This window comes from Melanerpes formicivorus, unplaced genomic scaffold (genome assembly GCF_026170545.1).
Source record: "Melanerpes formicivorus ecotype bairdi unplaced genomic scaffold, bMelFor1.0.p_v2 SCAF_68, whole genome shotgun sequence".
Lineage (NCBI taxonomy): Eukaryota > Metazoa > Chordata > Aves > Piciformes > Picidae > Melanerpes > Melanerpes formicivorus.
The window spans coordinates 2,732,022-2,758,791 of record NW_027142420.1 but is presented as its reverse complement, the minus strand read 5'-3'; the positions used below and the strand labels follow the sequence as shown (position 1 = coordinate 2,758,791).

At 41.4% G+C, this 26,770-nt stretch overlaps 1 protein-coding gene across 3 annotated transcripts in view; it reads left to right on the top strand.

Moving 5' to 3' along the window:
* Nucleotides 1–26,770, top strand: part of CDIN1 (CDAN1 interacting nuclease 1) — a 155,067-nt gene that overhangs the window by 84,690 nt on the left and 43,607 nt on the right. The window contains exon 11 of one of the 3 annotated variants that reach the window (XM_068162920.1): nt 9,211–9,776. The exons of the other annotated variants lie outside the window; for them this stretch is intronic. Coding sequence (XP_068019021.1) covers nt 9,211–9,250 — 40 coding nt within the window. The 3' untranslated portion in view covers nt 9,251–9,776. Of the gene's footprint in view, nt 1–9,210; nt 9,777–26,770 lie in introns of those variants that run through there. 3 annotated transcript variants of the gene reach the window in all.

Here is a 26,770-nt window from a genome sequence, read left to right as displayed (position 1 = left end):
GTCTTGGGGTTTGAATGCATGCTGCTATTTCTGGCATTGGGTTTGGTGTTGGATTTTTTGTTTCATAAAGTCTAAATTTATGATTTTTTTTTTCCAATTCAAACCTTGGAGTCCTGGCTATAAAAGTCTTTGAGCTGATAAGCATGACTGCTCTTTTTTTTTTTCTGAGGGGCATCTCAAGCTCTGCACCACACAGTTCAAACAGTAATTAGTGGCTGCACTGTCAGTGGCTTGCTGTAAGAAGATCTAAACTCGAGTACAGTCATTTACATTTTCTATCTTCTGCCAGCCTGGCTAAGGCATCTGTACATTCTGGAGTGTAATTCCTAGGGAGTCCCAGGAGAGAGCTTGACACTGTTATTAGCTGAAAAAACTTTACTATATCTAAGGAAGACCATAGGAAAATGTCATATTTGACACTGATATTGAACTAAAGGCAATTTCACATAGTGAAAGAGATGCATTTCTTCTTCCCTTTGAATAAGAATGGTAAGTCATCCCTGTAGTAGATTACTTCCCCCCCACTTGTATTCTAAGTGTTGTTAGTCCTGTGCTTCTGCCCTTTCTGGAAGGAATGCATTTCCCACAAGTAATATTAAAAGAATAACCATACTTATATTAAAAGAGTAACCATACTTTCTGGAAGCCAAAATCCACGATTAAATGTGTTACTTCGTAATGCATTATGTCTGATCTTGAGACTTCAGTTTGCAGTTAGCTGAAAATTAGTTTTAAATATACAATATGAAGTTATTAGAACTATCTCCTTCTCTGAAGACTTTCCAAACCCACCTGGATGCATTCCTGTGTGGGCTACCCAAAGTGAGGCTGCTTTGGCAGGGGGGTTGGACTGGATGATCTCTGGAGGTCCTTTCCAATCTCTAATAGAATAGAATAGAATAAAGCAGGTTGGAAGAGACCTTCAAGATCATCGTGTCCAACCCATCAACCAATCCAACCCACCTAAACAACTAACCCGTGGCACCAAGCACCCCATCAGGTCTCCTCCTGAACACCTCCAATGATGGTGACTCCACCACCCCCCCAGGCAGCCCATTCCAATGGGCAATCACTCTCTCTGTATAGAACTTCTTCCTAACATCCAGCCTGAACCTCCCCTGGCGCAGCCTGAGACTGGATGCCTGTTCTGGAGCCAGATCAATATTCTCCACTTGCAAACTTTAAAAAGTTGTGCTGGTGGGTGGGAAGCTGGTGGTATAATGACTTGACAAGGAGGAAACCTTGGGAGTTGCATTTGTCAAGTGGCTAGGAAAACTGTTTGTGCTTACCCAGCATCCAAACCTTCATTGTCAGCCCAAACATAAAGAACTGAAAGGTCATTCTTCTTCTTGCCTCTGTACTCAGCACTGCTTAGGCCACACCTTGGGTACTGTGTCCTGTTGTGGGCCCCTCAGTTTAAGAAGGACATTGAGACACTTGAATGTGTCCAGAGAAGGGCAACAAGGCTGGGGAAGGGTCTGGAGCACATCCCTATGAGGATAGGCTGAGGGAGCTGGGGTTGTTTATCCTGGAGAAGAGGAGGCTCAGGGGAGACCATATTGCTGTCTACAATGACCTGAAGGGAGGTTGTAGCCAGGTGGGGGTTGGTCTCTTCTCCCAGGCAAGCAGCACCAGAACAAAAGGACATAGTCTCAAGCTGCACCAGGGGAAGTTTAGGCTGAAGGTGAGGAGAAAGTTCTTCCCAGAAAGAGTAATCGGGCATTAGAATGTGCTGCCCAGGGAGGTGGTGGAGTCCCATCCCTGGAGGTGATCAAGAGAGGATTGGATGTGGCACTTGAAGCCATGGTTTAGTTGTCAGGAGGTATTAGGTACTAGGTTGGACTCGATGATCTCTGAGGTCTTTTCCAACCTGGTTGATTCTGTGATCTCTCTGTACATTCACACACACATACATGCACACACACACACACACATTAGAGGCACACCTCTGCACTTCACACATGTTCTAGATACATTTAGCTTCTTTCCAACGTGGATCACTGCTATCTTTATTTAATGACATGTGAAGAGTATGAAAATCAACATACAGTTTATCTATTTCTTTTCTCCTTTTCTTTTTTCTTTTTTCTTCTTTTATTTTCCTTTCTTTTTTTTTATCTTTTCCTTTTCTCTTCTCTTCTTTTCTTTTCTCTTATTTTATTTTATTTTTGCTCTTTTTCTTTTCCTTTTCCTTTTCTTTTTCCTTTTCTTTTTCTCTTTTTCTTTTTCTTTTTCTTTTCTTTTTTTTTCTTTTTCTTTTTCTTTTTCTTTTTTTTCTTTTTCTTTTTTTTCTTTTTCTTTTTTTTTCCTTTTCTTTTTCCTTTTCTTTTTCTTTTTCTTTTTCTTTTTCTTTTTCTTTTTCTTTTTCTTTTTCTTTTTCTTTTTCTTTTTCTTTTTCTTTTTCTTTTTCTTTTTCTTTTTCTTTTTCTTTTTCTTTTTTCCTTTTCCTTTTCCTTTTCCTTTTCCTTTTCCTTTTCCTTTTCCTTTCCCTTTCCCTTTCCCTTTCCCTTTCCCTTTCCCTTTTTTCCTTTTCCTTTTCCTTTTCCTTTTCCTTTTCCTTTTCCTTTCCCTTTTCCTTTCCCTTTCCCTTTCCCTTTCCCTTTCCCTTTCCCTTTCCCTTTCCCTTTCCCTTTCCCTTTTTTCCTTTTCCTTTTCCTTTTCCTTTTCCTTTTCCTTTTCCTTTTCCTTTTCCTTTTCCTTTTCCTTTTCCTTTTCCTTTTCCTTTTCCTTACCTTAGCTCCAAGGTACAGTTTTGCAGATTTTGCAAGTCATCCCCTCTTAAACAGCATCATTGAATAACAGAGTGTTAAATCATTTTCCATTCAGAACATGCCTTATGCCTAGCATTGCTCTAATGTTGTTTGGCTGAGCATTGCAGGTTGTTTTATTTTGTGTGAAAGCTAATTTTTTGTCAAAGCAAAGAGAGAGAACAGAACACACTGTGTTCATGTGAACATTTACATTTGAGTGATTGATATTAATTAAGTCTATCTTTTCATGCCTGTTTTTTTTTTCCTTAGACACTGTATTTAATATGGACATGCAACTGAGAGTCTCATTATCATTTAATTCTATTACTTAAGCCTCTATCACTGCTGCATTCTCAGCTTAAGTAGTAAACAAAGAGCCACAGATTCTGGTGGAATTATTTGTACCTTTTATATTTTTCTGTACTGTCTGAAACCCTATCATGTCACAGGAGTCTCATGGAGTGCAGATAGAGCATTTTCAGCCTCCATCCACATCACTGCAAGGCTTCAGCTCCAATTTTCCTGGTATTTCTCATTCAGATTAGACAACCATCGAAGTTTATGTACAATAAGAGCTGACAGCATAGATCCTGCTATGCTTGCCAAAGGCCTGGTTGCAGACACTCCTCTATGTCAAAGAATGTCAACCCCCCCAGACCTTACCTTTCAGAATTCCTTGTAATTTTTAATTGACATTTACATCTGACATTTTCAATGTATTTCTTAGTGTTGAGTCTTTATCTACCTAGGAACAGTTCAAACCAACCCAAGGCAAAAAGAATCCCTTCCTGTAAACTATGACATCATGTATTTTTTATTCAACAAGGTCAAGTTGCAGGGCTGAAACTCAAGAATGACCAACTCCCCCTTCCTTTGTGTAATTCTATATTTGCTAGTCTAATCCATTTTAAATGGCAATCGAGGACGGGTAGGCTGTAGGAGTAGAAAGCAAAATTTAACTCTTAGCACTAATGAACAAAGCAGATTGCTATTGCTGTGCATCATTGTGGTGGGTTGAAATTTCCCCCCACAACATTAACTTTGCCAGCCCAGCTCGGTTGGAAGCAAATGGAAGCTGTATTTACAGGCAAAACTACAATCTACAATGGAATGCAATGGATATGTACAAAATGTCCAGGATTTACAATAGTTACAGGTATTCACAATTAACAAACAGCACAAGAATATCCCCCAGTCAAGGGGGGACCAGGGAAGCTTCCCCCCACCCCTGGTCAGAAGGGAGAAAGGGGCAGAGAAAAAGCAGTTGTTAGACTTCACCAAAACAATGCAGCCAAGGTCGAGCAGAAGGAGATTAGTCTCCCTTCAGAGCATGAAGGGAGCAGAGAAGAGATCAGAAGAGAGAAGATGGTTATGGTACAGCCAAACTTATGGCAGATATCTCTCCAGTGAAACTGTTTAGGATTATCTTTTTCCTTTTCACACCCCCTAGTGATTTATTTACGCTTTTCTGCTTTTCTGCTTGAAACCTGTAACAAAATTTTAAAGGCATAGCCTAAAACTACCACAATCATGCACAGAAAAGATACAGAGAAGATTTCCCAGGCACTTTAAGCATACTAAGAGAGATTTCCCTTTGATTCAGGTACTTAGATATTGAAAGTGGTCCCTTCATACCCATCGTCATGCAACATGCACCTAAGCAGCTTAATACTGCAAATGAAGAAGAGGAGGCTCAGGGGAGACCTTATTGCTCTCTACAGCTACCTGAAGGGAGGATGTAGCCAGGTGGGAGTTGGTCTCTTTTCCTAGGCAACCAGCAACAGAACAAGAGGACACAGTCTCAAGCTGTGCCAGGGGAAGTTTAGGCTGGAGGTGAGGAGAAAGTTATTCCCATAAAGAGTAATTGGCCATTGGAATGTGCTGCCCAGGGAGGTGGTGGAGTCACCATCCCTGGAGGTGTTCAAAAGAGGATTGGATGTGGCACTTAGAGCCATGGTTTAGTCAGGAGGTTTTAGATATTAGGTAATAGATTGGACTCGATCCCTGAGGTCTTGTCCAACCTTGCCGATTCTATGGTTCTGTGAAGGGTGCTGGCAGGGATGGCCTTTAGCTGCTTGGTGCAGTGTCTTGTGCTCCCTTGCCTTCAGAGACCTTCAGTGTTCATTCAGGTTAAAAATACTAAAAGCCAAATAAATCAGCATGAGCATAACTCACAGAATCACAGAATGCCAGGTTGGAAAGGACCCCAAGGATCATCTGACAGTGTAGTTGAAATGAGATGGCCCAGCACCCTGGCAGGCTGAGTATGTAGAGGAATCCACTGCTTCCCTTGGGAGATGATTCCAATGTCTGACTGCTCTCATTGTGAAAAATCTTCTTCTGGAGTCCCAGAGGGAATCTCCCCAGCAGTATCTTGTCCCCATCACCCCTTGTCTCTGCCACGGGACTCCTTGTAAGAAAAAGAGTCTCCATCCTCCTGGTATCCACCGAGTAGGAATGGAATGGAATGGAATGGAATGGAATGGAATGGAATGGAATGGAATGGAATGGAATGGAATAGAATAGAATAGAATAGAATAGAATAGAATAGAATAGAATAGAATAGAATAGAATAGAATAGAATAGAATAGAATAGAATAGAATAGAAAAGAAAACCAGGTTGGAAGAGACCTTCAAGATCATCGTGTCCAACCCATCAACCAATCCAACCTAAGCCTTCTCTTCCTAAGGGTGAATGAACTCAGCTCTCTGAGCCTTTCCTCACATGGCAGGGCTTCTAGTCCTCTGATCATTCTCATGGCCCTTCTCCAGATGCTTTCCAGCCTGTCCACATCTTTTATTTTGTACAGCAGGGACCAAAACTGCAGGCAGCGCTCCAGGTGTGGTCCAGCCAGCGCTGGGTAGAGTGGGGACAATGATTTCTGTGTCTCTGCTGGTAATTATCCATCCATTGGAAGTTAGAATGAAGGCCCACAGTTGCTCATAAATGTCAGAGAGCAAAGAAGCAGCAGCAGCATTTTGTCACAAATAATGCTGGGTTTCTCCTAATTAGTTCATTTACATTTTACAAATGAAGGGCAAGATTCAGCCCGAAGATAATCTAGTAGCATATCATAGCTTTCCTGACCTGTATTTGTATGTGCCAAATTTAAGTTAATTAGAAATGGAGGTGCTGTTTGTTTTAGCTGTCAGGAAGCTCATCTTAAAAGCAAAAAAAAAAAAGAAGAAGAAGAAGAAGAAGGAAAAAAAGAAAAGAAAAGAAAGAAAAACCCAACACAAACCTTAGATGCATTTTTCCCCCCAACATTTATCATCTAAATAATAGTCTTGCCAAGATGGCAGCCTCATAATAAACTCTTTTCAGTGGAGTGATGGGTAATGAAGCTTGCTTGTGAAGGCAGCGAAAAATGTTGTCTAGCCAAATGTGTGAATATGATGGCTGGAGAATCAGTGGACTTTCTCAGTCATCAATCTTTTTAGTAGCCTCTTCTGCATCTGAATATTTTGATAGATGGTCTAATAATTGAGTTATCTGTCTTTCTAACTATCAGAGTTGCATAAAAATTATTCTCACATGCTATTGACTATTATATATATTGGGCATCCAGTAAATTTTTCAAAGGAAGGTCCAAGAGGTGGAAGAATTTAGCTGTGTCTTAAGCAGCCTTTAATATATGAAATGATAAATGGCTATGCAGAGAATATAAAACTTTGTGCTAATACAGGGAGGGGGAAGGTAAGCAGTGTCAATAGCTGATTACAGATCAGACTCACATTAAAGCATGCAAAAGTGGGAGACCACGGAAGTTAGTGCACAATCTAAGAGAAGAGAAGGCTCCAAGGAGATCTTCTTGTGCCTTCCAGTATTTTAAGGGGGCTCCAAGAAAGCTGGGGAGGGACTTTTTAGGGTGTCAGGGAGTGATAGGACTGGAGGGAATGGAGCAAAACTAGAAATGGGTAGATTCAGATTGGATATTAGGAAGAAGTTCTTCCCCGTGAGGGTGGTGAGGTGTGGTGGGTTAACACCTTTTTCTGAAAACAAAAGAAGAAAGCAGGGTGGAGGGCTTTCGGGTACTTTACACTCCCTGAAGGGCGTCTCCCCCCTAGGAAAGCTGAGTCTGTTCCACTCCCCCCTCCCTGCCCAGCAAGGGTATAAAAAAGCAGGACCTCATAGCTGTGGGATCTCCTTTTTGGCTCCTGCCTCTGCTGGATGAGAGCTACTGCAGCTGCTCTCCTGATCCTCAGCCACGTGGCCGGACCTGATCCTTCTCCCTGCTGCCTCTGCACCTCCTCAGAGACAGACTGGTTTTGTATTATTCTTTTTCTATCCCCCTCCCATCCATTTTTGTTCCTTGCCCTTGTGAACCTTTTTTCCCTGTTATTGCTATATATATATATATTTTGAAGAAAAAAAATTATTTGCCTCTCTACTTCCAAGCTGACTCCAGATTGTTGCTTAGTGGGTTTGCTCCTTACCTTTTTTTTTTTCCCTCCTCTCCCTGTTTGGAGGGAGGAGGTGGGGGGGAAGTGGGGAAGAGATTCTCAGCCTTTTCCCCATTTGAGCTTTTAACTCTCAGTTAAGGCTCAAACCACTACATGAGGCACTGGAACAAGTTGCCCAGGGAGGTGGTGGAAGCTTCATTTGCAGCCAGGCTGGATGTGTCTGTGAGCAACCTGATCTAGTGTGAGGTATCCCTGCCCATGGCAGGGGGATTGGAACTGGCTGATCCTTGAGGTCCCTTCCAACCCTAACATTTCTGTGATTCTAAGAGAATTTTGAGGTATCAGATGAGTTAGATTCAGTAGTGCCTGGCTGGTTAATGGACAGCAGCTGCATTTACACACAGCCGCAGAAGTCTTGGCTGAGGCAAAAAGCAAGAAGAGTCTGAGTGTAGAGTCCCAAGTTTCCACTCACCTTCTCTGCCAGCCATTTCTCTGGATTCAAGATGAGACTGGAAAGTCCATAACCACTGAAACCACCCATGTTGTGTTTACTCTGGGAGATTGTGCAATGTGGATTTGTATTTCCAGAGGATGAGAATCTGCTTTCCTCGGACAGTAATCTTGCATTAAAGGAGGCACTTAGAGTATTTGGATAAGTTGCATTAAGCACATCGTTAGATGTGTCTTGCTAGGGCTCCTGAGTAGCAGAGTGAAATGATTGTTGGCAGTTCAGACAGACATTTGATTCTTGGCCTTGCATTTCTGCTCAATGAGTCTGGGGAAAATTCTTTTCACAATTTAACAAAATTTAACAATTTACCAAAAAGTCTTTTTTTTGCACTCAGAATCATTTTGATTCAAATAGCCTTTATTTGTTTCCTTCTCAGTGGCATCAGTTTATCTTCATTTACATCCTTTTCTATGGATTATCACAGAATGTTAGGGGTTGGAAGGTACCTTGAAAGATCATCCAGTCCAGCCCCCCTGCCAGAGCAGGAGCACCTATACCAGATCACACTGGAATGCATCCAGGTGGATTCTGAATGTCTCCAGAGAAGGAGACTCCAAAACCTCTCTGGGCAGCCTGTTCCAGGGTTCTGGCACCCTCACAGTGAAGAAGTTTTCCATTCTGTTCACATGGAATCTCCTCTGCTCTAGCTTGCACTCATTGCCCCTTGTATTGTCATTGGACATCACTGAGCGGAGCCTGGCTCCATCCTCCTGACACTGTCCTTCACATCTTTATAAACATGAATGAGGTCACCTCTCAGTCTCCTCTTCTCCAAGCTAAAGAGCCTCAGCCTTTCCTCAGAAGGAAGATGTTCTACTCCCTTCAGCATCTTTGTTCCTCTGTGCTGGACACTTTCAAGCACTTTCCTTTCCTTCTTAAACTGAGGGGGGCACAACTGGAAACAGTATTCTAGATGTGGCCTCATCAGGGCAGAAGGGGTGAAGAGAAGCTCTCTCAACCTGCAAATAGAAATGTATGTCAAGAATTCTTTTCTTTCTTTCTTTTAATGCACTTATTCTGGATTCCCATTTTTTCATGTTTCAGTTCTTGTAGGCTTCACAACTCCAGCAAGGTGTAAAGCAGTAGGTTTTATGACGAGTTCTCCAGTTAGCAAAATGGTTTCTCTTTCTCTGTTCAGCCAACATTTAATAAATGTTTATCAATATCTGAGGGCTGGGGGTCAAGAGGCAGGGGCAGGCTCTGCTCAGTTGCACCCTGTGATAGGACAAGGGGCAATGGATATAAACTCCAGCACAGGAGGTTCCACCTCAACATGAGGAGGAACTTCTTCACAGTGAGGGTCCCAGAGCACTGGAGCAGGCTACCCAGAGAGGTTGTGGAGTCTCCTTCTCTGGAGACTTTCAGGACTCATCTGGATGTGTTCCTCTGTGACCTGAGCTAGATTGCATGGTCCTGCTCTGGCAGGGGGTTTGGACTCAGTGATCTCCACAGGTCCCTTCCAACCCCTAACATCCTGTGAGTCTGTGAGCTAAAGTGACCAGGATGCTTTCTTGAGATTATTAACAAGTTGTTCACTCATTACAGATTTTCAGTGGGAAAGGTATCAGAGGGATCTGCTTTGTAGTTATTACCTGATTAAAAGAGAAAGATGGATTCCAAGGAGTTGGCTGTTACCATCGCTTGAAAAGGAAATGGAGTCTCCTTCTCTGGAGGGATTCAAAACCTACCTGGGTGTGATCCTGTGCAACTTGCTTTGGGTGCCCCTGCTTTAGCAGGGAGCTTGGACTAGATAATCTCCTGAGCTCACTTCCAACCCTCACCATTCTGTGATTCTAAGTACTTTGTCCAAGTATCATTGGGGACTCATTGGACCTTGCCACTGCATATAAATCTACAAATTGAACAAAGCTTTGGCTGTCTCCCATTGTGGCTTAGTAAGCAAAGTTCTTGATGTTGAAAAGTTCTTGTTAAAAGTGCATAGCTAGATGAATTGAGTGTCAAAAGTGTAAAAGCTGACAATAAAAATTTGATTCTGAAGTTCCACACTTGGTCTTGCAGTATTGCACCCCACAGAAGCTTTGGTTTTGTTTGTTCCCTGTAATGTTTACTTGGATTTTTTTTTCCCCAGTTTTCTATTAGGTAAGTGCTTCTGAATCTGGAAATTTATAAGCAATTAACTGGAACTACCTGGGCAACCTGATCTAGTGTGAGGTGTCCCTGCCCATGGCAGGGGGGTTGGAACTGGAGGATCCTTGTGGTCCCTTCCAACCCTGACAATTCTATGATTCAGTGAACTGATCAAAGCCAACATTTGACTGTTGTTCTAGTTAGAGAATAGAATAGAATAGAAGAATAGAGTAGAGTAGAGTAGAGTAGAGTAGAGTAGAGTAGAGTAGAGTAGAATAGAATAGAATAGAATAGAATAGAATAGAATAGAATAGAATAGAATAGAATAGAATTAACCATGTTGGAAAAGACCTTCGAGATCATGGAGATGTAGCATGTAGAGGAGGCTGAGGGGAGACCTCACTGCTGTCTGCAGCTACCTGAAAGTAGGTTGTAGAGTGAGTGGTGCTGGTTTCTTCTCACAGGTAATCAGTGATAGAACAAGAGGGAATGGCCTCAAGCTACAGCTGGGTAGGTTTAGACTGGACATCAGGAAAAATTGCTGACCACACCAAGAGTGGTCAGGCATTGGAATGTGCTGCCCAGGGAGGTGGTGGAGTCCCCAAGCCTGGATGTGTTTAAAGGTGGTTTGAATGTGGTGCTTGGGGCTATGATTTAGGGGTGACCCTTGTAGAGTAGGGTTGTGGGTTGGACTTGGTGATCCTGAGGGTCTTTTCCAACCTGAATGTTTCTGTGATTCTGTGATACCTAAGCTCCTCTGCATACAGAGTGTGTTCTGCAAAGTTAGGTATAGATTTGTGTAATGTTTTTAGAATGTGTGTGTATCTCCACTTAGGAATGAGATCTTCATTTCCCTCTCCTAATCAAAACAGCAATCATCTGTGTTCCCTCTGCTCACTCCTTTGATTAGCATGCTCTCATCCATCACTAGTCTTTGATATCAACATCCAGAAACCATGCCCTTTTATTTGAAATGATAAATCTGCCTTTGTCTGGAGTGCTTTCAGACCTTCCAAGATTTCCATCTGAATTGTCAAAAGTAGAACTGCACAGCTTCTCTGATGTGGTACATTATTAGTGAAATAAAGAAAACTCTTAATTTTTCATGCCTGGGCCTTAAATATTGACACTGCAAGGCTGGTTTAGTCGTGATGCTGAAAATATTTGTCCTTCATCCAGTCTCTTTCTGAGATGTGTTGTTTATCAGCAAGAGACAGTCAGCTGCATGAGGGAGCCTCAGCAGACATTTCTGTTTGCATGGACCAAGCCTGTCTCTTCAGGTTTCATTCTTTAGGGCTGATGTCTAGTTAGCTCTTATCAAAACTAATACCATCTGAAGTACCAGGCTTCCAGTGGTCACACAACCAACATGAACATTGCTCCATCCTGACTAAGATTATTAAAGACAGTATCTCTTGAAAGCTGAGCTTTGTTCCACTGTCCAGAGCAATTATATCTTGTGAACGCATCGCCGTGAAGGTTTGGCTGCTCCTTTTGGTAGCTGAAATACATCTCCATTAAATTCATTCTGCACATTGGTAAATCTACAAGCAAAGAAAAACCAGAACAAAAAAACCCAAACAAACAGAAAAAAGAACATTCAGTTGCTTTGATTAAAGCTTTGCTGCCATTTCTACTATGCTACTAAGTCAGAAAGATACCTTGCTGATGTCTTGTTGCTGAAATAGTACAGTAAGCACTATGAGGAGAGGCTGAGGGAGCTGGGGTTGCTTAGCCTGGAGAAGAGAAGGCTCAGGGGAGACCTCATTGCTCACTACAACTACCTGAAAGGAGGTTGTAGCCAGGTGGGGGATGGTCTCTTCTCCCAGGCACCCAGCACCAGAACAAGAGGACACAGTCTCAAGCTGCACCAGGGGAGGTTTAGGCTGGATGTTAGGAAGAAGTTCTTCCCAGCAAGAGAGATTGGCCATTGGAATGTGCTGCCCAGGGAGGTGGTGGAGTCACCATCCCTGGAGGTGTTTAAAAAGAGCCTGGATGAGGCACTTAGTGCCATGGTTTAGTTGATTAGATGGTGCTGGGTGATAGGTTGGACCCATGATCTTGAAGGTCTTTTCCGACCTGGTTAATTCTTCTGTACGAAAAATGATTTAAGGGCTCGTGATCCCCTTATAATTGCAGTATTGTTTAACATCATATCTATAACACACTGCAGCAGTTCAGGAGGTGTCATCTTTTCTTCACCTCAGGGGGGCTTTGACCACAACATTTTTCCTGCAAGCAAGCTGACTTGATCCCAAATTTGTTTCAATTATCAAGTCATGTACACTTGATCACATTATTTATGCCTCTTCATTTTATCATGTGCTATTGTTTCAGTTATCAAGGCATGTACACTTGATCACATTATTTATCTCTCCTTACTTGGGCATGTGCTATTGTTTCAATTATCAAGTCATGTACGCTTGATCACATTATTTACACCTCTTTATTTGGCATGTGCTGCTTACTTGATTTTAACCTCGTGAAAAGTAGACCTGCTGCAGGCTTTCTGCAGGAGGAGTCATTGTAAAAGCATATTTTCAGTTATTTCTTTCAAGAGGAGAAATACTTTGTGTCCTTTGCCACCCAGCCTATAAATTAAGGCAGGGTTATTTTTCCTGGCACGCCGAGGACGCCTGCGAGTTTTTTGAGGCTCTGAAGCTGTAACCCAACTTCAAGAAGACAATGATGGCAGTGAGCTCCTGCCCAGAGTTAATCAGCTGCAGAATTTGTAAACTGCATATGTGTCAAAGTTGAAAATGTTAGCACTCTGATAGGAGCTTGAAAAGGTTAGAGCTGATAAAAGCCATCAGCAGTTAAAGAAAGTGATTTATGGGAATGTAATGACACAAAATGCCTCATTTATCACTCATCTATAGATAGGTTAAGGTTTCTGTGTCATACTTTTAAAACTTGACCACTTGGAATTGTCAAAATAGGTATTTAATTGCTCATCACACATTTCACTTCAGATTTCCCTGGCTTGGGTTTTGGGTCATTTTTCTGGCTTGCTTCTCATCTGGTTCTTTTTAAAGTCATTCATATTTCATATTTATTTCAAATGGTATGCTCAGTGCTCTGTTAGAACTTTTTATTAGGTAAAGCTGTTGATTTGAGTGCTCTCCACATCTTCTGTTGATTTACAATTTCACTCAGCCTAAGTGTAAGGAAAATGACTGAAGGGTTCATTTTCCTTTTTGTTTTATACCGCTAATTCTCATCAGTAGTTTACAGCTTTCTAATTCAGTCCTTACATTTCCTCTTCAAACTGAAACACGAGCTTTAAAACTGAGATTCATCAATTGGTTTCCAGTTCCAGTCACTTAAGTCACTGTTTATCTCCATATAAATTAAATTTAATCCAAACCCACCAGTCCTGTTAAATGATCCTAAAACAAGATTAAAATGGCAAGAAAAATGCAGGGTATTGCATTAGCTTTTTACTGGTTTGAGAGTGACTGCTTTGGGGTTGTTTGGTTGGGATTTTTATTTAGCTGTCCACAGTTTCATCATAAGGCTGCAAAAAAAAAAGAAAAAGTAAATGCCAACATTGGTAAATCTTCATCAGAGAATTATCTTTAAGAACAGATTTGTAAATTCAAGCAACTAAAGGCTAAAATCAAGCAACCAAAGACTAAAATCAAGCAGCTAAAGACTAAATCTTCATTACAGAATTATCCTTAAGAACATGTCTGGAAAATAAAGCAACTAAAGGCTAAAATAAAGCAACTTAAGACTGAAATCAAGCAACTAAAGACTAAATCTTCCTTAGAGAATTATCTTTAAGAACATGTCTGGAAAATAAAGTAACTAAAGGGTGAAATAAAGCAACTTAAGACTAAAATCAAGCCACTAAAAGCTCAAATAAAGCAACTAAAAACTCAAAAGCAACTAAAGGGTAAAATAAAGCAACTAAAGACTAAAATCAAGCAGCTAAAGACTAAATCTTCCTTAGAGAATTGTCTTTAAGAGCATGTCTGGTAAATAAAGCAACTAAAGGGTAAAATAAAGCAACTTAAGACTAAAATCAAGGAAGACTAAAAGCAAGAAAGTAAAGACTAAAATCAAGCAACTAAGGACTAAGTCTCCATTAGAAACTTATCTTTAAGAACATGTTTATTAAATAAAGGAACTAAAGTGTAAAATAAAGCAACTAAAAACTGAAACCAAGCAACTAAAGACTGAAATCAAGCAACTGAAGACTAAATCTTCATTACAGAATTTTCTCTAAGAACATGTTTGTAAAATAAAGGAACTAAAGTGTAAAATAAAGCAACTCCAGACTGAAATCAAGCAACTAAAGACTAAATCTTCATTAGAGAATTTCCTTTAAGAACATGTTTGTAAAATAAAGCAACTAAGGGCTAAGATAAAGCAACTCCAGACTAAAATCAAGAAAGTAAAGACTAAAAGCAAGAAAGTAAAGACTAAAATGAAGCAACTAAAGACTGAATCTTTATTAGATAATCATCTTTAAGAACATGTTTGTAAAATGAAGGAACTAAAGTGTAAAATAAAGCAACTGAAAACTTAAATCAAGCAACTGAAGACTAAATCTTCATTGGAAAATTATCTTTAAGAACATGTTTGGAAAATAAAGCAACTAAAGGCTAAAATAAAGGAACTAAAGGCTAAAATAGAGCAACTAAAGGCCAAAATAAAGCAACTAAAGGCTAAAATAAAGGAACTAAAGGGTAAAATAAAGCAACTAAAGGCCAAAATAAAGCAACTAAAGGCTAAAATTCATTACAGAAGTGTATTTAAGAACATGTTTGTGAAATAAAGGAACTAAAGGGTAAAATAAAGCAACTAAAGGCTAAAATAAAGCAACTGAAAACTAAAGCAACTAAAGACTAAAATTCATTAGAGAAGTGTCTTTAAGAAGTTGTTTGGAAAATAAAGCAACTAAAGGGTAAAATAAAGGAACTAAAGACTAAAATAAAGCGACTACAGGCTGAAATGAAGCAACTAAAATCTAAAATAAAGCGACTACAGGCTAAAATGAAGCAACTAAAAACTTAAGTAAAACAACTACAGGCTAAAATGAAGCAACTAAAAGCTAAAGTAAAGCAACCACAGGCTAAAATGAAGCAACTAAAAACTAAAGTAAAGCAACTACATGCTAAAATCAAGCAACTAAAAGCTAAAATAAAGCAACTACAGGCTAAAATGAAGCAACTAAAGAGTGAAATACAGGCTCAACTGCTGAGAGAAGAAGTGTGCTAGTGATGTTTGTAAGGATTTATTTTTCTTTAGCTACTCATCTTCTCTTTTGTTGTGGGTTTGTTTGGGGTTTTTTTGATACTTGATCCTCTTATTTCTCTGTTTAGCAGAGAAAAGCCTGAACAGAAGAATTTGAATGTTTCATATCAGAAGCAAAGCAAACTTACCTTGTTGTTGGCTTTCACAATTTATGGCCCCAGTTGTGTAGCATTCTGTTTGTTCAGCGATGACCTTCCAGGTTCGATTTAGAAAGAAGTCAGAAGCATTTGTCATGTCTGCTCGATCTTGTCCAGAGGTACCTATTGTAATTATAAAGGACTAATAAGGTTGTTTATAATATAACAGCCTGACAACCCTAAAAAAAAAACACTCTTCTGGGGAGCAATTGCTTTTTTTTTTGTTGTTTCCTTTTTTTTTCCCCCCTCTGTCTTAAGGGGAAACAACAATAATTCTTTAATCTTCTCCCTTTATGTTACACTTTTCAACATTCAGTTGGGAAAGTCTAAAGAACTTACACCTCCAAGAAAAAAAATTAACTTTGTTTGAATTACTACATGAGATGATTTTTCCTCATGACTGACACCTTTTGCAAATAGCAATGGTGCAGTTGCCCCCTGTATTTAATTGGGAGTGTATAGAAGTGATGATGATATATACTGAAAAAAAAAACACCCCAACACTTAATTCCTTTTGCAGTGTAAAAAATAAACAAGTGATGATGATACACTGAAAAAAACAGCCCCAAAATTTAATCCCTTTTGCAGTGTACAAAACAAACAAGTGATGATGATATGCTGAAAGAAAAAACCCCAACATTTAATTCCTTTTGCAGTATAAAAAATAAACAAGTGATGATGATATTCTGAAAGCAAAAACCCCAACATTTAATTCCTTTTGCAGTGTAAAAAGTACAAGTGATGATGAAATGCTGACAAAACCCCCATTTAATTCCTGTTGCAGTGTAAAAAGTACAAGTGATGATGATATGCTGAAAAAAAACCAACCAACATTTAATTCCTGTTGCAGTGTAAAAACTACAAGTGATGATGATATGCTGAAAAAAAACCAACCAACATTTAATTCCTGTTGCAGTGTAAAAACTACAAGTGATGACGAAATGCTGACAAAACCCCCAACATTTAATTCCTGTTGCAGTGTAAAAAATAAAGCCACCACCAAACCACCAGCTCTTCATTGCCTCTTGCAAAAATCTGTCCTACATTAATACAGTGAGCTCTGTTTCTTAGAGAAAAACAAATCCAGATTAAGAAAGTGTTGTTTATTCTGTTAGAAGACTTAGTGAAGCACTGCTCTAAGTAGATGACATTAAAGTGGCATTTTACATTATGGTATGTATGATAGATATTATAGGTATTATAGGTTTTTTTACCATTGACTTATGGTCATTTTCCCTTTCGTGTGTCTTTGTCTTGCATCCTCTCTTCTCTTCCCTCCCTGGTCTCAGCATCATCCAGCAATAGGACTTTGTATTTTTTTTTATAGGCATGTATCTAAGGTAAACAGAAACATCCTAAAAGCAACAGAATCTGAGTGTTTGACAGAAATGTTTACCTCTCTTGTAGGGTACGTAACAACACTCCAGTGCTGTCAGGCTACCATACATCATTTTAAATACCCTCAAGACAGCAAAAGCCAAATCTTGACAATTCAGTAATCTCCTCCTGTGATTTCAAGAAGGCTTTTCTTTTTCTTTTTCTTTTTTTAATGTAGCCACAATTGAGACAAATTTATGTTGTATGTATTTATGGTTGTTAAACTCAAAATTGTCTCATTTCATTAATTTTTAACACTGTGCTCTCTTAATGACTACGAAGAAATGTATTAAAATGCCTTAATTATAGGGCTAGAAGAAGAGAAAGCACAAGTCTTTTTAGCATATGATCTTTCAATTGTTCACTAAAGGATAAAGAGGGCATTCAAGCGTGGTTTAGATAACTGTCAGCAATAATAAAATGCAAGGTAGTTTGTAGAGCCTTTAAAGACCTTTCAGGGAAACAGATTTAATTAAAAAAACAATAAAATGGACTTTCCATTTCAAAGAAATCCAAAATGTGATAAAATTTCAGGATGGTGCTGTATTAAGAGTAATGTTTCAAGAAGAGGGGGAAAAATAGCTGCGGTTCACGGAGCAGTGATAGCTTTATTTTGTCTGTGGGTGTGTAGATGTCCTTTGGCTTCCAGCGCAGAGACAATGGGCAGCATATTAAGAGCATATTCCAGGCTTCCTTAGCTGAGTGACTTTACCTGTTTGGTGTTTTTTTTTGAGTCTGTTATGCTTTTAACAAGGGTTTGGGGTTTTTCAATGCAAGGTGAAGATTTATCTTCTTAGTTTAAAGTTCTGTGACCACAGGTACCCACAGAACAATATACCTCAGGCATTGACAGAAGCTCATTTGCCTGTTTGGTAGAGGCAGTAGCTCCTACTTGTCTGTTACATGCTGTGAAAATCCATTTCAAAATATATATTACCAATTTCTTCCTCTGTTTTTCTTTTTCCCCCCTCCCCTTCTCATGTAACCAAAACTTGTGCTTGCCAGCAGTGGTTTTGGTTGTGTGGTGTGTTGAAAAGTTTAGCTAAGCCCTTGCTCAGCACTAGTGAGTTATACCACTTCTGGCAAACTTAGGAGCAACTCAGCTTACATGTGGTTTATAAACAACATTGACTGCTGATTTTTTTTTCCAGAGTAGTTTTGCTCCCTTGCTTAGCCTAATGGTTTCCTGAGGAAGTTTTTGCTAAGTTGTTTTCTCTCACCCTGCTACACACACATCAATTGCATTGACTAAGTTGGTTTGTTGTCGCTGGGTACCAAATGAATCTGCAGATAGATCAACTTCAATGAATTGCCTTTCCAGCAACTGCTAAAACTCTCTCTGTCTTCTAGTGGCAAAAATGCTCAAACTCTCTCTGTCTTCCAGCTGCAGCTGCTGGACCAAGTACATTATAAAGCATGTTCATGATGAAAATGTGGCCTCAATATTTAGAGCCTTGCCTATATGCTCAAATAAATTACGTTTGGGTTGTTAATTCCTATCAGTGTTCACTTTGTCCCTGACTGATCACAGAAATGGGAAATTGTCCCTGTTCTGTGACTTGGTGATTTTTCTTTTAGGAAAAAGAAGGGTTTGTTTTCTGCTTGCACACATACCTTGAACTGGAGCACAAATTAAGAGCACACACTGTGCAGTGGCTGCGTGAGAAAGCAAGCTGGGATACTGATGAAACTGGACCAATGTGTGGCACTCTTCTGAATAAAAATGCCTCACTAATGTCTTCATTGCTGGGCTTCCTGAGGCTTGAGGGCTCTGAACTAACCAAACTACAGCAGACAGCCTTGCTTGGTTGTGGCAGCCTTTGTGTATACAGTGTGCATGTGTTTGAGAAAGAAGTGCCACACATCATAACGTCACCTTTTGAACTGGTTCTGTCCCTTCCCACCCACTCACACCTCCTGGTGTGGCAGGCCTGTCGGAATCATAGAATAGAATCATAGAATGGTCTGGGTTGGAAGAGACCTCCAAAGGTCATTTAGTCATTTAGTCCTGGCCTGTATCAGGAACAGTGTGGCCAGCAGGAGCAGGGAGGTCATTCTCCCCCTGTATGCTGCACTGGTTAGGCCACACCTTGAGTACTATGTCCAGTTCTGGGCTCCTCAGTTTAGGAAGGAGGTTGACTTGCTGGAACGTGTCCAGAGAAGGGCAACAAAGTTGGTGAGGGGCTTGGAACACAGCCCTGTGAGGAGAGGCTGAGGGAGCTGGGGTTGCTTAGCCTGGAGAAGAGGAGACTCAGGGGTGACCTTATTGCTCTCTACAACTCCCTGAAGGGAGGTTGTAGCCAGGCAGAGGTTGGTCTCTTCTCTCAGGCAGCCAGTACGAGAACAAGAGGACACAGTCTCAGGCTGTGCCAGGGACAGCCTGTTAACATCATGGGAAATTGTCTTACCTATGGAGACATCGACAGTGCTGCAGGAGTCTTTCCTATGACATGAGGGAATTTGTGCTGAACATTCCTCTCAGTAGCTCACACTGTGTGTTTTGGAGTATTAATTGCCTAGTCAGGTTTTATTAGGGCCCTTTGAGTTTTGCATAATTAAAATTATAGCAACAGCTAAATGCTGTGTGATGTGGAATGCAGAGGCTGGGCTTTGCCAAGTGTTCTTCTCACAGTATCACTTAGGTTGGAAAGGACCTCGAGGATCATCGAGTCCAAGGGTTCAAAGAAGGAGTGGAGAAGTGGGATTCCAAAAGTCAAGTGTGACACTTTAATAAAATTTAATTTTACATAGATATGTGTTTACCTTTCTAAAAAAAGATAGAGGCAGAAAGGGACCTGGGGATACCGGTTGAGAGCAGCTGAACATGAGCCAGCACTGTGCCCAGGTGGCCAAGAAGGCCAATGGCATCCTGGCCTGCATCAGGAATAGTGTGGCCAGCAGGAGCAGGGAGGTCATTCTGCCCTGTGCTCAGCACAGGTTAGGCCACACCTTGAGTGCTGTGTCTAGTTCTGGGCTCCTCAATTTAAGAAGGACATTGAGACTCTTGAGTGTGTCCAACAAGGCTGGGGACAGGTCTGGAGCACAGCCCTGTGAGGAGAGGCTGAGGGATGTGGGGGTGTTTAGCTTGGAGAATAGGAGGCTCAGGGGAGACCTTCTTGCTCTCTACAACTGCCTGAAGAGAGGTTGTAGCCAGGTGGGGTTGGTCTCTTCTCCCAGACACCCAGCACCACAGCAAGAGGATACAGTCTCAAGCTGTGCCAGGAGAGGTTTTGGCTGGAGGTCAGGAGAATGTTATCCCTAGAAAGAGTAATTGGCCATTGGAATGTGCTGCCCAGGGAGGTGGTGGAGTCACCATCCCTGGATGTGTTTAAAGGCTGTTTAGATGTGGTGCTTAGGGATGTGATTTAATGGTGAACTCGGTAGAGCATGGTTAATGGCTGGACCTGGTGATCTTAAGGGTCTTTTCCAACCTAAATGATTCTAAGTGCATATAAGGGAAAACAAGTTGTCAGTGCATTTTCTATCATGTGATCATTGTGGGCATACACAGTACATGCACATCATCATCCTTTACATGCAATCATTCTGTCCAGCAGAGGTCTAATTCTCCTTGAAGTTAGTTTTGGTGTCCTCAGTGAAAGTAACAGTAAAGCAGCCATCAGGACTAGTTTTGACCTGTGTAGTGATTTGGTCTTTTAGATTAAGTGACAGAGTGTAAGGTCTGCAGTTGTACTGAGAGAGAATGACATACAGCACATCCAGTGGAGGACCACAAAGATGATGAAGGGTTTGGAGTATCTTTCATCTGAGGAGAAGCTAAGAGAGCTCAGCCTGGAGAAGAGGAGGTTCCACAGGAATATCTTACCAGTATATATATAATCATAGAATTGTTAGGATTGGAATGGACCTCAAGGATCATCTAGTTCCAAACCTCTGCCATGGGCAGGGACACCTCACACTACAGCAGGTTGCTCACAGCCACATCCAGCCTGACCTTAAAAACCTCCAGGGATGAGGCTTCCACCACCTCCCTGGGCAACCTGTGCCAGGCTCTCACCACCCTCATGGGGAAGAACTTCTTTCTAATATCCAATCTGAATCTACTCATTTCTAGTTTTGCTCCATTCCCCCCAGTCCTATTGCTTCCTGACACCCTAAAAAGTCCCTCCCCAGCTTTCTTTTATGCAAGATACATATATAGATACCCAGTGGGAGGCAGCAAACATATGAAGCCAAGCTCTTCTCCCCACCCAGAGAGGGGGACAAGAGGCAAATTGAAATACAGGAAAATGTACTGAAATGTTAAGAAAAGTCTTTTTTTTATTATGAGAGCTGTCAAACCCTGGCCCAGGCTCTCCAGAGAGGTTGTGAAGTCTCCATCCTTGGAGATAATCCAAACCTGACTGGGTAAAGCCCTGAGCAAGTGTCTCTAGTTCGCCCTGCTTTGAGCAGGACTACACAGCCTCTAGAGGTCCCTTTTTATCTCAGCTATTCAGTGTTTCTCTGTGATGTAATTAATTATCATCTTTATCTGTATTACTTTTATGTTTAAAACAGACACAGAGGAAGTGATGTGTCCTGATCTACTGTGAGGTGTCCCTGCCCATGGCAGGGGGGTTGGAACTAGGTGATCCTTGGGTTCCCTTCCAACCCTGATAATCCTGTGATATCAAAATAAGTAGGGGAAAAAGAATTCTGAAGAGCTTTAGTCCCATAGGCTGTGCTGTTATTAACATTGAATGTCAGATTTCCTAGATTAGAAAATTCTTTCTTCAGTTTTCAGGGTGAGAGAAAAAATTAGGCTGAATAGAATAGAATAGAATAGAATAGAATAGAATAGAATAGAATAGAACAGAACAGAACAGAATAGAATAGAATAGAATAGAATAGAATAGAATAGAATAGAATAGAATAGAATAGAACAGAATAGAATAGAATAGGCCAGATTGGAAGAGACCTTTGAGATCATCAAGCCCAACCTATCACCCAACACCATCCAATCAACTAAACCATGGCACCAAGCACCCCATCCAGTCTCTTCCTAAACACCTTCAGTGATGGTGACTCTACCACCTCCCTGGGCAGCACATCCCAATGGCCAATCTCTCTTTCTATGAAGAACTTCTTCCTAACACCCAGCCTGAACTTCCCCTGGCACAGCTTGAGACTGTGTGTTTTTGTTCTGATGCTGGTTACCTGGGAGAAGAAAGCAGCCCCCACCTGGCTACAACCTCCCTTCAGGTACTTGTAGAGAGCAAGAAGGTCTCCCCTGAGCCTCCTCTTCTCCAGGCTAATCACCCCCAGCTCCCTCAGCCTCTCTTCATAGGGCTTGTGCTCCGGACCCCTCTTCCCCCAAATGAGGGGGGAGAAAACTTATCTACCTGTTCACATTCACCTGAAAACTGATGATAAGTGCTAAACATGAATATAGCATCAAAAACTAAATGAATAGCTTAAACAGGGAGAAAACTCTGAAGGACTGAGGAGAAAGTGGTAGGAAGAGGGAGGTTTTATGAGTCCTGTTTGTCTGGAGTTAGGAGATCAGTACAGAGATGCAGGCTTACAAAGTTAGTAGTAACTGCCGACAGATCCTAATATGTTAAAGGTTGTAATCTCTTGCAAGAAGTTGGTTGGCTTTCCTGTTGGCCCTCCTATCAACTTTAACCTCCAACCTTCCCCGGCATGTATCACTACAAATAAAACTGCTGAGCTTTGACAAGAGGATATAAAGTCACTAGGCCATCGCACAGAGATCTCGACATGATTTTCTTTAACCTTAAGCTTAAATGAACACTGCTTTAAGCCAGGGCCTTTAATAAGGAGTCATAAACACTCACACATATCACTTGGGCTTTAATAATTGCTGTTTTAACAGAAAAGAGGAGAAATATACATAGCAAATTGTGTTTGACAACTGAAATTTGGTGGGTTTGTTGCCGGTTGTCTTTGGCCATTACACGAATCGCTGTTCTTCACTCTAATGTATACATTGTCATTCAATCTGCGTTTGATATTGCTATCAACATGGCATTTGTCTGCACTGTTAGAAAGGATTCCTTAGCTCTTGATTAAGGCAAGCCAGAGGACAAACAATAACTTGTGTGTTTATATTGACCAATGTCAGTATTACACTCTTTAAATCTGTGGTCACCTGTGATGGGTTTGGCTTTTCTTGGTGCATAATCTGCAACTTCACGTCACAGAACTGTAGAATAGGCAGGGTTGGAAGGGACCTCCAAAGGTCATCCAATCCAACCCCCTCTGCAGTAAGCAGGGGCATAGTATCATAGTATCACAGTATCAGTCAGGGTTGGAAGGGACCACAGGGATCATCTAGTTCCAACCCCTCTGCCATGCAGGGACACCCCACACTAGATCAGCCTGGCCAGAGCCTCATCCAGCCTGGGCTTAAACACCTCCAGGGATGGGGCCCCAACCACCTCCCTGGACAACCCATTCCAGGGCTTCACCATTCTCATGGGGAGGAACTTCCTCCTCACCTCCAGCCTGAATCTCCCCACCTCCAGCTTCATTCCATTCCCCCTAGTCCTATCACTACCTGAGATCCTGAGCAGTCCCTCCCCAGCCTTCTTGTAGCCCCCTGCAGATACTGGAAGGACACAACGAGGTCACCTCAGAGCCTTCTCTTCTCCAGACTGAACAGCCCCAACTCCCTCAGTCTGTCCTCGTAGGAGAGGTGCTCCAGCCCTCTGATCATCCTTGTGGCCCTTCTCTGGACACCTTCCAGCACCTCCAGATCCCTCTTGTACTAGGGGCTCCAGAACTGGAGGCAGTACTCCAGGTGGGGTCTCACCAGAGCTGAGTAGAGGGGGAGAATCACCTCCCTTGCCCTGCTGGCCACACTTCTCCTGATGCAGCCCAGGATCTGATTGGCTTTGCAGGCTGCAAGTGCACATTGAGAGCTCATGTTGAGCTTCTTCTCCACCAGCACCCCCAAGTCTCTCTCCTCAGGGCTGCTTTCCAGCCAGTCACTGCCCAGCCTGTATTTGTGCCTGGGATTGCCTTGACCCAGATGCAGGACCCTGCACTTGCTCTTATTGAACCTCATGAGGTTGGCTTGTGCCCACCTCTCCAGCCTGTCAAGGTCCCTCTGGATGGCCTCCCTTCCCTCCAGCCTGTCTGCTGCACCACACAGCTTGGTGTCGTCAGCAAACCTGCTGAGGGTGCACTCAATGCCACTCTTCATGTCACCCACAAAGATGTCCTCAGCTAGATCAGGCTGCCCAGAGCCCTGTCAAGCCTCACCCTGAATATACCTTTTAACAATCCAGGAACCATACTAACTAAAAGTTTCTCTTTATTGCTCCACTCCTGAAAGCTGCCTGTGTAGGGTTTCCATTTTGTCATCCTGGGGCTATTTAGTCCAGAGAAGAGAAGGCTGAGAGGGGATCTGATCAATGCCTATCAATATCTGAGGGGTGGGTGTCAAGTGGAGGGGGCCAAGCTCTTTTGGGTGGTGCGCAGGAATAAGACAAGGAACAACAGGTTCCAGCTTGAACACAGAAGGTTTCACCACAACATGAGGAGAAACTTTTTTACAGTGAGGGTGACAGAGCCCTGGAGCAGCCTGCTTTTGGAGGCTGTGGAGTCTCCCTCTCTGGACATACTCAAAACCCATCTGGATGCAGCACATTCCAATGGCTAATTATTCTTTCTGGGAAGAGCTTCTTCCTAACATCCAGCCTAAACCTCCCCTGTTGCAGCTTGAGACTGTGTCCTCTTGTTCTGGTGCTGGTTGCTTGGGAGAAGAGACCAACCCCCACCTGGCTACAACCTCCCTTCAGGTAGTTGTATAGATCAATAAGGTCTCCCCTGAGCCTCCTCTTCTCCAGGCTAAGCAACCCCAGCTCCCTCAGCCTCTCCTCACAGGGCTGTGCTCCAGACCCCTCCCCAGCTTGATTCTATGAGTTAGCAAATGAGGTGAAATGTTAACAAATTAAAGCATTCATTCATTAAAACAAAAATTATCGATTTCAACGTTTATTTTCTCTTTGAATCCACCTGCATCCTCTTCACCACACTGTTAAAACCGAGTGCACCCAACACACCCCATAAACAGTCTTGAGGTATTGGGGTTTAGCAGAGATTTTTCTGCTGCTCTCAATGCAAAGAGCATCAGCTGCCCCCTAGCACATAGGAAAATGGCCTCTGCTGCTCAGAGTCACAAAGTGGTCGCAGCAGACAGGAGCACCAACATCTGTCGTGGCACTGTGAGAGGATTACTCCTCGTATTAAGCTGTTAAGACTTATTCACTGGACACTTTCAGTGTAAGAATGTGGTGGAAAAACTTGACTATAATGTTCACCATACCCAGATAAGGCTTCAGCACCATCCTCGAGTAACGAGAGAGAGAGAGAAGGGGCAGAACTGCGCTATGAGTACGAGGTTATTAATTGAGGGGTGATTAAGATAGCATGTGATATCCATAGGAGATGTTCAGAGAGCTTTGTAATGGCTACAATGGCAATGATTAGAAGCAGGAATGCTGATCCTTTCATGCATGAAATAGTTTATCCCACTGTGGAGCCCAGGAAACTAATAAAGCTTCTGTGGACCAAAGCCATAGAGGCTTATTTTGACCAGATTAAGACATTTTCTAGCAATGTTTGCCCCTTTTTTTTCCCCCCCTTCCCTTGTAGTTTTGCATGACTTAGGGAGTGAGGAAATCACAGAATGGCAGGGGTCAGAAGGGACCTCAAGATATCATGGAGTCCAACCCCAAGGAAATGAGAAGTTAGAGTGGGGGGAGCAGGGAGGGGGGGAAGGCAAATAGTAAAAAAAAGAATTATTTCAGTTATTCTTACCACAGCAGATCAATGCTTGTTTATAAAACAAAAAAAAAGGCAATTTTTTTACCACATTGAAAAACTACAAAAATAGTGAAACATTTTTTCCTTTCTTTCTCTTTTTTCTTTTCCTTTTTTCCCCGTTTTTCCTTTTTTCCCTTTTTTCTTTTCCTTTTCCCCCCTTCTTTCTTTTTATTCCCCCCCTTTTTTTCTTTTCCTTATTTCATCCTTTTTTCTTTTCCTCCCCCCCTTTCCCCCTTTTTCTTTTCCTTTTTTTTCTCATTTTTCTTTGCCTTTTTTCCCCCCTTTTTTTTCCTTTTTCCCCCTTCTCTCCTTTTTTTTTTCTTTTTTCTTTTCCTTTTTTTCTCCTTTTTTCTTTTCTTTTTCCCCTTTTTTCTTTTTTCCTTTTTTTCTTTTCCTTTTCCCCCCTGTTTTCTTTTCCTTTTTTCCTCTTTTTTCTTTTCCTTTTTTCCTCTTTTTTCTTTTCCTTTTTTCCTTTTTCTTTTCCTTTTTTCTTTTCCTTTTCCCCCCTTATTTCTTTTTTTTCGCTTTTTTCTTTTCCCTTTTCCCCCTTTTTTCATTTCCTTTTTCCCCTTTATTTCTTTTCCTTTTCCCCCCTTTTTTCTTTTCCTTTTTCCCCCTTTTTTCCTTTTTTCCCCTTTTTCTTTTCCTTTTTTTCCTCATTTTTATTTTCCTTTCTCCCCCCTTTTTTATTTTCCTTTTCTCCCCCTTTTTTCTTTTCCTTTTTTTCTCTTCTTTTTCCCCCTTTTTTCTTTTCCTTTTTCCCCCTTATTTCTTTTTTTTCCCCTTTTTTTTCCTTTTTCCCTCCTTTTTATTTTCTTTTTTTTTCCCCCTTTTCTCATTTCCTTTCTCCCCCTTTTTTCTTCTCCTTTTTTTTTTCCCTTTTTTCTTTTTTTCTTTTTCTTTTTTACAATGAATTTTAGTTGACTAAAAAAAAATTTGCCTGGGATTCAGGAAACATGAGCATCAATTTCTCTGATACTGATTAGAAACCTGGAAATAGATCAGCAGAATGTAAAGCAGCTCCTGCACAGATGTCTTGATAACAGCTGTAAAATGGTTCTGGCTGAAAGACACACATGAGCATCACAAAGATTCTTATTTTATTCAACCTTCCCCCCCCACCCTTTCCCAGAAATGCTGCTTCATATTTCTCTATTAAAAGAGCTTTTAAGAAAAGTAAATTCCATAAATAAACCTTGGGGTAGTAGACAATATATAATTGTCACATTCTTCCTCTGGTTAATGGCAGAAGAAGAAATTTCATTGAATTTTTAATGGTTTGTTTTGGGGGGAGGGAAGGGGAGGGGGTTGAGGTGAAGAAGCTCCACCTTCAGATATAATCATTAGTCCTAAGTAATTCAGATGCTTAAAGAGCCAGGCCATACTTTTAGTCAAAGTCCACTTCTAGTACACTCTTTTACTTGAGGATTGTTTACAGAGGTCTTCCA